Genomic DNA, 11,862 nt, shown 5'->3' with positions numbered 1-11,862 from the left:
GAATTAAATATTGTAAAAACTTTCCAAATAAGGAAATGGAACAGGTATTTAAAAATGGTAGAAAATAAAAAATAGAACAAGTATTTAAAAACGCAGGGAGTAAATATCTAACATAATATGTCATCGATAATGAATCAATCTAGTGTATAAATTAATTTTTTAATAACATATTCTGTCTATCTTCTTATGATAAATTCTAATATTACCCTTTCCAATTACAGAGTATAAGCTAATATTTCATATTTTTATGTTATATGAAATATCAACTTATACACTGCAAAGTCTGTAATGAAGACTAACATTTAAAATGAAGACTATCAAGTTGGTGTGATATTTCATATTTTATTTTATCATATATGTAGAATTTTGTCTTTAGTATTCTCAAACAATTTATTTTTTATTTTTTATTGTGCGTGGCATATGGACTAACTTAATATAGAGTAACTCTTACGAGTATAAACAAATGTGGTCATACCCAGTGGCGGACCCAGGATTTTCCGACTGGTGAGTCACAATCGATAATCAAATATGTAAAAAAAAAAATTTTACCAAACAACCAAATAATAGTACTAAAAAATACATCCAAATATTCAAACAGTACAAAATACAACCACCCCACTTCTCCTCCATTGTACTCTACAGTAGAGCTACATGTAGTGAATCCATCCAACGCAACTGCAACACCCAATTCAGAAAAATTCACCTTTAGGGCAAAACATAAACACAAACACAAGTTATCCAACACTACAAAACACAAGAAACCCACCAAAATTCAGCCACCATTTTAACAAATTCAACAAACCCATCACTCAAAACACAGAATTTCAACAAACCCACAAAAATTCACCACTAAAAAAGCAAGAAATTGAAGAAAATTAGTGATTATACACAACAAACCTGGAGATGAATTCTGGGTATTTTGAAGATGAGGGTTATGATCTTGGGGTTGATACTCGTGAATTCTGAACTCGTTGAAAAGAACAGTAACAGTAATTAAAAGCATAAAGATAAGAGAAATAAGAGGTAAGTGAGACCTTCTCCTGCTCCATTTCCAGCCTTGCACCATAGCTGCTGAAATGTAAGGAGAGAGAAAGTGAGAGGGAAGAAGTAGTAGAGATTCGAATGTTGGATTATGCGACTATGCGAGAAGCCACGAAGAGGACGGAGTCCACGACCACCGACGTCCGACCACCAGGCGATTAGGCGAAGAGAACGGTGGCTGCCTGGCTGGGACGAAGCGAAGAGGCGAACTGAAGAATGGAGATGAGGCGAAGTCGCGAAGAGAAGAAGGCTAGGGCTTGAAGTCTTGAACTGAATTCGTGTTTGGTTTTTTGGGGAAAACCGATTTTAATTTTATTTTTTTTTTTATTTTAAAATAACTTAAAAAAATTTTTGGGCCTGGTGAGTCACTTGACCCACCAGGTCTAAGCCCAAGTCCGCCACTGGTCATACCATATGTGTCATGGCAAAATAGTATTCCCATACAATTCCTTTTGTTTCCAAATACTACTAAAAATAAAAAAAAAAAAAAAAAAAAAAAAAAAAATCAATAACTAACTTTATACTAAAAGGCGAAACCAGAAATGACACATGTCATCTTTTGATTAAAATTTTCCCGCCCATTTCACTTTCTTATTTTTCGCAGATTCTTTAAGGAAATTATTTTATAATATTTTGTATAATTTGTTTCATGTAATAGAAAATGTTTTTGGTGTGTAATTAATGATTCACGCGAGCTGAACATTTTCCAGGATTGTCTCGGTGTCATGGCTCCATGCATATCCAATATACATTCCGAGACTGGTAAGATGGCAGTAGCGCTACAAGAACTGGAGAAACTGTTGGCTCCTTATGACTTCTCAACAGAGGTCTAAATAGAAAATATATATGTCTTTCGAACGTTACACTCATTATGATTCATGTTTCTGTGTATATAGTATCAATTGTACAACTTTTAGCTCAATACACTCAAATCGAATTCTATTGTATAGTCTGTAATAGGGCGGACTTGGCCTTGTGCCTGGTGGGTCAAACCATGGCCCAAAAAAGACTTTATTAAAAATTTTAGTTTTTTGACATTTTTGTCCTTTTCATAATTTTCACCCAAAACGCAATTTTACATCCTGAAAAATGTTCCGCTCGCATGGATCATTATACACCAAAAACATTTTATATTACATGAAACAAATTATACAAACTCATTTACGTAAGATAAATTAACAAATTACGTGAGATTATAATATTATAATTTCACGTAATTTGTTAATTTATCTTACGTAAATGATTTTGTATAATTTGTTTCATGTAATAGAAAATGTTTTTGGTGTGTAATTAATGATTCACGCGAGCTAAACATTTTCCAGGATTGTCTCGGTGTCATGGCTCCATGCATATCCAATATACATTCCGAGACTGGTAAGATGGCAGTAGCGCTACAAGAACTGGAGAAACTGTTGGCTCCTTATGAATCCAAAATATCTTTCAATTCTTAACAATAATAATTCTGCATATAAACTCAACTAATATATTATTACATATATGTAGTATTTTATATTAAGTATTTTTTTTTTTTTTTGTAAAAAATTGTGCATATATTAGGTAAACATTACTCCGTATTAAATATGTATTATCTTAGTTTTCGATAATACTATCAACTTTTTTTTCTTCCAATTTTGTTACATTTGCAATAGTGTTTAATTCAATTAAAAATGAAATCATTTTGTTAAGACACACATATATACACTTTATTTTCTACTCTTAAAAGTCATAAATTTAATTTTTCTAAAATAAAACCTCAAAGACCTTTTTTTTTAAATCAAGTTTAAGTGTCAAAAATCTTGACATTGGTAAAAGTATAAAATTTAATTTATATTTATTTTTGAATTAGTATTACGGGTATAGTATAATTTTTTATAAAATTCAAAACAACTCTTTAGAAAATTTAATAACAAGATTAACAACCGTGCATTGCACATGACTTAAACTAATAATATTAAATGATAGCACTATTAATAGTTTTAAATACCTAAAAGAAACTAAAATCCTTGGGTTTTTTTAAGGTATGATGATGAGCCCTACTGGGCTGGAACGATTTAGGGGTCAATCCGGCCCCGAATTAGCGGGTTAGACAAATTTGGGAGTGAGAGTTAAGGGAATCCTATGCCACAAATTGTCATTTCTTCTAGCCAAACTTAGCTTGGTATTATTTGAGTCTTCTTGCATTTACAGTTCTATACTACATTGTATACGAACGTTTGGTATGAAGGGCAGGAATAAGGAGGATAAAAAGGCTGGATAAAGATAGAGGATTAGTAGGCAGGATAAAGATAAAAAAAATTTGTTGTCCTTCATTACAAATTCGTAAATGAATTCACACTAATTTATTGTACGTGGAATACTAACACTGTACACACTATGGTTGTTTTATTAATATAAAAAAAGTCCTATGTTAAAACAAAGGTTATTATGCTGAAATAAAAATCATGGTATTATAAAGGCTATAAGAGTTTTTTTTTTTTTTTTTTTTTTTTTTTTTTTTTTTTTTTTCCAAATGATTTTTTTTATATATTGATCAATATGAATAATAAAGGTCACTATGTTAAAATTAGGGTCGCTATGTTTGACATAAGGGTCACTATGTTCAATATAACGCCGATTTCGTACGTATAAACTTCAGGTCTACAATAATTTTATTGTGGACTAGGTCCACGCAAGTTTTTTCCGTCCTTTGTTTGGTATGAATTGGGAATTATATGGGGAATAAATTAGAAATTTACTTAACTACCCTTAAACACCATTTTCTTTACATATTGTTAGATTACTCATATTTGAATAACAATATGTGCCTATTTGGATCAAATTTTAATGTTTAACCTAACAAAATATCTTTATTCAAATCCATCCATTCAAGAGTGGCTCGTTTCTAATCAATATGACTAGAGTATAACCCATAAAGCTTCAAGCGGTTAAACTATCAATCCTTCCAATTCCCATAAAATAACATCCATGTTATATTACAAATTTCGATTTCCTAATGATTATTAATCTTACTTTAAAAAAAAAAAATAATAATAAAAAAGAAAAGAAAAAGATTGTAATCATTATTACTTAGCAAATCCCATTGAAACGCAACAAAAGATAATTTCATTTGTCACCTCTCCCTAGTCCAAAATTTGACATTTCTCCTGGAAAAAAAAACTAACTGTTAAACTCTCACCGCCGGCGATTCACACAGAGGAGAGAGAAAACAATCACATTTCAACAACAACCAAAAATGTCATTTTTCTTCAAACCTCGCTCTAAAACACCGCAAGAGGTTCTCAGGTCTACCAAGGACAGCCTCTTGGCCCTTGACACTCCCACCGTTGTCGAAGTTAAAGCTCTTGAAAAGGTTATTTTTTACTATTTTGATCCCTTATTTCTTATGGGTTAATCTTAATTTTTCAAAACATATGATTTTGTTGCTCCAATTTTGGTATTAATTTTAGTTTGATGTTAGTTTTGGTTGTTTATTGTGATGTATTTACATGTGGGTTTGTTGATTTTGATGCATTGTTGGAACATTTGTTGGATTTTTAGATTGAATTGATTTCATTGTGTTATAATTTTGTAGGTTGAATCAATGTCAATTTGTTATTAGTGTATGGAATGTAATGTGGGTAAGATAGTTGATGTTGGGTATTTATCTTAATTCATGATTATCTGCAAGGTGGGATTTTTTATTTTTAGATCTCTGGTTGAATGCTCAATGTAGTGGCTTCTGTTTTAAGTCAATTCTTAGTAGCAGCTGACATTGTTTACGGGTTTGTCAGTAAACTTGGTATTCGTTTAGCTAGAGCTGTCAATAAGTGACCCGACCTGAGATTACACGAGTCTCACGACATGAAAAATTAGCTAATTGATTCGACATGACTCAAAATCACTCGAACACAGCCTTTACTGAACACCTGATTTGACAACTTTATGTAGCCTACTGCAGGTGGGGAAAGCAACTTTCTGCTTGCCTTTGTCTATTATATCATGATTTGTGTAAATGTTGTAGGCAATTGTATCTGGGGCTAGTGATGGTCTTATTGCAAGCTTGTAGCTTGACTGGACTTCGGTTGTTATTTCATCTTATTACAAGACAATGTGAGACTTATATGTTTGTTCCTCTTGCCTGTATTTTTCCTCACCAATGTTGTCGTGTTGGGACTATAATTGAGCATTCTGAGCAACCTTTCATTCATTTGAAGAAGACTTTGGAATGTGAGGAAACTCTAGATGCTTGTCATTTAAGAGACTGTAGAATATCTAGAAAAGGACTAAGAAATCCAAGTAGAGTTTTTTAATTGTTGGTCGACAATTGCCATCATCTTTTTTAGGAGCATGTTTAATGTAGTAGGACATGATACTTAATTTCTTTTTGGAAGGGGGGGGGGGTGCGGAGGTGGGTTGTGGAACCCTAGTTGTCTAGATCATCCAAAATATTCTTTGGCCCCATTCGTCTTGCTTTTCAATAGTGTGAGCCTCACATTTTTTGGTTCAGCAATGTTTAAAAGTGAATCAGACCCTCTAAGCAGAGTGAATGTTGTTTAGAGGGTTGAAGCACATGCTTGGAGATGGATTACATTATATACATAATCTTAGAATAGTATTGACATGTGAGCCTTCATCATCAATGTTAGAGTCTGGTGTACACTGTATAGATGAGATCACTATATAGGATGGTGCAACTAGTAGACTACTAAATATCACACTTATCTTTTAGTTTTTACTTTATAATTTTGTGATTCACATGCCTTGATCTTACTTATGATTTCCTTTGCTCATACTTACTTTTCTCAAGATCATACTTGTGTTCTCTACAATCATCATATGGAATTTTGATAAAGATAATTTTTTTTTGTGACAATGCATATCCCTCCACTTCTTTTTTCTTTCTTTTTTTTTTTTAATAATTTTTTTTCAAGCTGTCTTTCACCACTCTTACCAAAGTTTATATTTATTATAATGCAGGCATTAGAAGAAGTAGGAAGAAACTTGTCAACAATGAGGCTGATGCTTTGTGGAGATAGCGAATCTGAGCCAAACACAGATCAGATTCTGCAGCTCACTGTTGAAATATGTAACGAAGATGTTATCCCTCTTCTAGTTCACAAGCTACATGTGTTTGGTTGGCAAGTAAGTCATAGATATACTTAATTTTTATCAAAGTACATCCTCACTCGGTTTCTCATTTACCATTTTAAATGTGGGCAGGCGAGAAAAGATTTAGTCTCATGTTGGTCTGTACTGTTGAAGCAACAAGTGGACGACACATATTGCTGTATCGAATACATTGAAAATCATTTGGAGCTGCTTGACTTCCTTGTTGTCTGGTAAGCTTAGTTGGGGCTTTATTTATTTTACTTATATCCCCTTGTGTGCTTAATTGGGTTTTTCTGCTCCCATTTTTCTCTTACTTTAAAAAAAAAGTTTCTTGTTTGGGCTGGTGAGGCCGTGTGGGTATTTTTGAAAGGGAAACTGTCTAAATCCCCCATTCTCCCTCTGTATATGACTTGATTAGTTAGGCGCCTAGGCTTCTTTTTTGACTATTGCACACGTTTGCACTCTTTACCTTATTCATTTCTGAGAAAAAACAGAATCATTTTTCAGTAGTTCTACTAGATTTATCCATAGATTGTTATGATTTATCCATAGATTGTTACTTGGCGGTATCCTCTTTGTTCTGTTTCTCTGTATGATCATAGTTTTTACGGGGTACAATTTAAAGTCAAGCCCTTTAATATAAGATGCTTTTGTATGTGCTTTCTTTTAACTTTTTTTTGGCCAAAAATACGATCATTTTTTTTTTTTTTTTTTTGAGTTTATATATACGGAGTATATTTTTTGAAGTGTATCGATATTGTGCATTTTTTTTTTTTGTTTGCTTCTTTCCATTTTTCCTTTCTTTTTTTTGTTTTTATTTTATTACTCCGTATTTTTTTTTTAATTTGAGACTGCTGGGATGTCTTGCTACTATCCTTTTCCTGTCTCAAGTTGATGAATAATTAGGTTTGATGCAAGTGGAAATCTTCCTTATGGTTTGGCTTACTTGAAAGTGAAGGATCAATTTGGCAAACCCATTAAAAATCTATGTATTTTTTGACTAGTGCTTATCTGCCATGGGTTTGATGTGGATTGTTTGTGCTACATTCATTATTTTAACACCTTTGTGGTTATTATCTAAAGTGATTTTTATTTTTTTAACGTTCTTTGTCTTATATGGATGAATTTGTGTTTCCTTTCTTGAGCAGCTATGATAACAAAGATGCTGCCTTGACTTGTGGGACTATGTTGAGGGAATGTATCAAATTTCAAACTCTTGCAAAGTAAGACGTTCATGTTGTTTGGCTTTTAAACAGCTCATTGATTAGTTTGCATACCTTTTTTAAAGCTTTTCCAGAGTTTTTGTTGAGTGCACCATTTTATTTTATTTTATTTTTGGTCTTTTACACGTAGTCTTCTGAATTGATGGAGCTAATTCTGGTCAAAGCAATGTCTCTACTTTTTCCCACTTAAGACCTCAGTAGCTAGTGCTTATAAGGCGAAGGATTTGGGAATGGTGTGTTGTTGGAATGCAATGATAGGAAATAGGAATTGGGTTTTAAGAGGTTATGGTGCTTTCCTGTTTAACATTTTGTTGAGAGCAAATATGGGTTGTGTTGATATGGTCAGGTTTCTTGGGGCTAATGCATGCGTGTCTGTGAAAGTTTATATCTTTGGCATCATGTGTCTTTTCCCTGTTGGTCAGGTTTAAGATAGGGAGTGATCAACACATTAGGTCCTGGGAGGTTATGTGAAGAGGTGGTTAGCATTTTGTGCTCATTTACCACTATTATTCTGAATCTATAAGACAGTATCATGTTTCAATTTCAATTCTCAAGAAATATTTCTTCTATTAGGTTAGGGGATGTTCTTTCTTCATTGATTTTGGAGGCAATCAAGGTAAAAGGCCCTTGTGAAGAAAGAGTAGCAGCATGCAATAGAATTCCAGAGAGTGAAGGAAATAAGGAATTATACATAAACTCTAGTTGAATTAAGCTAACCGGTTTAGGTTATTGATTGATTATATGAGACTATATCATGTTGGCTGCTGTACATGTATGGGCTAACATTAATAATAAGTCACGTTGGCCTTAAATAAAATAAAATTGAGAAGGGCATGACTCAAGAGGCTTGCATGTAGTATTTATAGAGTAGCTAAGCGGGCGACAATTAAGAGGAAGCACTGTCAGCTTTTGCTGATGCCTTAAGCAATAGTGGCCAATGGTCATGAGTGACTGCCGGAATAGGCAACAGTAGACTTATTAGCATCACTGTTTCTGGAATAGGCAACATGTATATGCCTCTCAATTCCCAAGAAAGGCTCTTTCTATAATTAAGGGTAGTTCTTTCTTCAATGATATTGGAGGCCTAGAGAACATTTGTGGAGCATCACATATTCATGAGTAATGTGGTTAATGACAATAGAATAAGGGTCTTAGAACAACATTTTGAATTTGGACTTTAGAAAGCGTATGATGGGATCGTGGAATTAAAAGGCTTTGAATCTAGGTGAAGGAAGTGGATTAGGGGATGCATTTCATTGGTTGGTTAATGAATGTATTTTCTTGGAGGTGGTTCACTGGTTTGGGGTTTTCGGAGGTGTTTGAGATATGGCGATACCCTTTCACCTTTACTTTTTAATCCATTTCTTGGTCCTTTGAGATATAAGCAATTTCTTTCTCGGGGAAGGCTTAGGACCTTGGGTGTGTCGAGTCGCTAAGAGTTTGGGGAATTCATATGGTTAATTTTTACATGCTCATATGTATCTTGAAGTGTTGAGCATTTGACATAACATTGGGGTATTCTGAAAAGTGATGTAACGTTGTCTTTGGGAGATAATGTTGTGACATTATCTATATCTATTTATGTGTGTTTCCCCTTGTAATTTTCTTTGTCTCTTTTAAATTCCCCATGGTGCTGCTTTGAGCTTGTGAAGACTTATGTGTAATTTCCTTGGTCGGGTGGGGTAAGAAAAGAGGGTCTATTACTAGGGTGGGAGGTTGGGAGTTAGTCTGCAGACCTAATAAAAAGGATTGTTTGGCTCTTAAGTGATTTAGCACAATGGATGACCGGATGAGATGTGTTTTTTAGGACTTGCGCTTCTTTTTTGGACCATGAATATTTGTATTCTAGGTTTCTTCTTGGTTAGATAATAATGTCAAGATGAGTAAGAGTCAAACCTTGGGAAGATTCTTGTGCTATAAATTATTCTTTTCTATCTCTTCTTCTCATCTCTATCATATGTCTGTGAATCATATTGCTCTTATTCAGGTGCTTTAATCAAGTGAGGGTACCATTAGTTCTTGGAAATGGAGTTAAATTTTGGCAAACCCACCAAGTTATTGATCATAATAGAGAACCTTGATAGATAGGAGACTTCAAATGTGATGTGTGTTTCTGTGAGGATAATATGCAATTTTTTTTACAGATGCTACTACTCTTGTTATTCTAGTTTTTTCGCATTACATAATTTCATATTCTGTACTGCCTTTTCTCTCAGTGTTTATTTTCTTCCTATTCTCATTCCTTGTCTTTTTTTTTTAAGGGGGTAGGGGGGGTGGAGGGTGGGGTTGTTGGGATTTGGGCATAGATTTAGAGAGCCTTGAATTTTTATTTTTATTTTTCTAGAAAATTATTTCACTGGAAATTTATTACACGCACTGTATGTTTCAAAGGTATTTTTTTTCTAAAATATCTTTTTTATAGTATTCTTTCAGATATATATTGGAGTCTACCAGCTTTGAGTTGTTCTTCAAGTATATAGAACTTCCCAACTTTGATGTTGCTTCAGATGCATTTGCCACATTCAAGGTCAGTGTTTCAATGGCATCTGTTTGCATATGTTGTTAGAATCTATATCTTTTTGTAAACCTGCAAATTTTTTTACAGGATCTGCTTACGAAACACAGTAAAGAAGTTGCTGAATATCTGACATCTCATTATAATGAGGTACAATCATGTTCCTATTACTCCCAGGCCTAGATGACATACTATGACATTTTATTACAAGTGCTAGAATCCAATTCCCTAGTAAGAGTCCGTCTAGCAAAATGCAAAAGCTTGCATGTTTCAAACAAGTTTTGTTGTTGCATTTTTATGTAAAAGATTAGTAAACTATCATATTATTCTTTTTGGTTTTTTATGTGTGTTGTGTCAGGCATTTTCGTTTCTTAACATTAATTTGGGGCAAATTAGATTTGTTAAAGCTTTAGTTTGTAATCTTTTCTCAATGTATTCAACTCCGTATTAACTTCTTTTTTTTTTTTAAACAATAGTAGAGCTTTTAAAACAAAAAACCTTTCATCGACCCCCTCGCGCATACGTGTACAAAGGATTATTGCCTGCATTATATTGGTTCTAATCAATGTCTATTGTTTCCAGTTCTTTGAAATGTATGAAAAGCTTTTGACATCCTCAAACTATGTGACTAGAAGACAATCACTAAAGGTTTGTTGACGTAATTTACAAAACATGTTCATTTTATGTGTTTGATACACCACTAATAGCTTGCTGTTGATGTGTAGTAGCTCCTTTCAGATTTTCTTTTAGAGCCGCCGAATTCGCACATAATGAAGCAATATATCCTTGAAATACGTTACCTGAAAGTTATCATGACATTATTGAAGGTATCAATTTACTTACGGTGCCTTGTTTGATTTCATCTTCTTCTTCTTTTTTTTTTTTTTTTTTTTTTTACATATTTGGACAATTTTTTTAATGAATCTTGCGATAATAATTAAAAAAATATAAATAAATTCTAGAAGTATCTTTGAATAGAACCTATCTTTGTCAGAAATCTATTTTTTGGTAAATTAATGCTTATAGTGGAGCTGTAGAATGTAATCATCTTCTCAATGCATAGTACTTCTGTTAAGTTGCTGAATATAGCTCAAAATCTCTTTTCTGATTTTGATTTCCTTTTTATATTGGTTTTGAACAGGATTCGAGCAAAAATATCCAGCTTTCTGCTTTTCACATTTTCAAGGTGCGAACTTTCTTTGAAAAATTCTATTTGTTTTCTGTCTTGAGAATTTAGAGCTCTGTTTTTGAGCATTTAGGGAGTTATAATTCATAGATCTATTTGTCTATATGTGAAGATTTAGCCCTTGATCAGCTCATTTATCTATCTTCAGGTATTTGTCGCAAACCCTAACAAGACGCATGATATCAAAATTATATTGGCGAAAAATTGTGAAAAGTTGTTGGATCTTTTACGCAGTCTTTCTGTTGGAAAAGGTTAGAAGTACTCCTCACAGGCCAAAAACTTTATTGACATAATTTATGGGCTCTTTCTGAAGTACCAACTTTTAATGCACTTGTCTTTTGTTTAGGTTCTGAGGACGAACAATTTGAAGAGGAAAAGGAGATGATCATGAAGGAAATTGAGAGAGTATCACGTTTCATAAATCGTGAACGTTGTTAGTTTGAACTTTGATTGTATCTTCCCCAAATTCCCATGTCTACTCGTCTGAAAGGCTAGTACTTGTTCAGCGTCAATCCAATGTGTTGTGCTGTGCTGTGAGAGTGCCGAGTGATAAGTGAAAAGAAAATGACTAATGAAAAGAAAATCTTCATTAGTAGAGGGTATTTAATTTGAAAAGCTGTTCATAGCTGTTGCGTCAGAAAAAAATTTACAGTACATGTAATTTTTGGTGATTTCTGAGTTTTGAGTTATTTACTCTTTATCTATGTCAGAAATAAACAAATTTGTATACTGGTTAACTGAGTGCAAGGTGCAACAAAGGATTTATGATTCTAAAGGCTTCTGATTATCTGACTTGCATTTTATTTCGT

At 33.2% G+C, this 11,862-nt stretch overlaps 1 protein-coding gene across 1 annotated transcript; it reads left to right on the top strand.

The window, feature by feature from the left end:
• The first annotated feature begins 4,097 nt into the window (after positions 1-4,097).
• LOC110736672 (calcium-binding protein 39-like) lies at positions 4,098-11,840 on the top strand. The gene is made up of 11 exons (XM_021916962.1): positions 4,098-4,390; positions 5,998-6,162; positions 6,241-6,359; positions 7,278-7,352; positions 9,786-9,879; positions 9,958-10,017; positions 10,450-10,515; positions 10,596-10,694; positions 11,009-11,053; positions 11,202-11,304; positions 11,400-11,840. The coding sequence occupies exons 1-11, from the start codon at positions 4,274-4,276 to the stop codon at positions 11,489-11,491; spliced, it is 1,035 nt and encodes a 344-aa protein (XP_021772654.1). The 5' UTR covers positions 4,098-4,273; the 3' UTR covers positions 11,492-11,840.
• The last annotated feature ends 22 nt before the right edge of the window (positions 11,841-11,862 follow it).

Source organism: Chenopodium quinoa, unplaced genomic scaffold, assembly GCF_001683475.1.
Source record: "Chenopodium quinoa cultivar QQ74 unplaced genomic scaffold, ASM168347v1, whole genome shotgun sequence".
Lineage (NCBI taxonomy): Eukaryota > Viridiplantae > Streptophyta > Magnoliopsida > Caryophyllales > Amaranthaceae > Chenopodium > Chenopodium quinoa.
The sequence above is the reverse complement of the archived record's forward strand: the minus strand, read 5'-3'. Positions and strand labels throughout refer to the sequence as shown.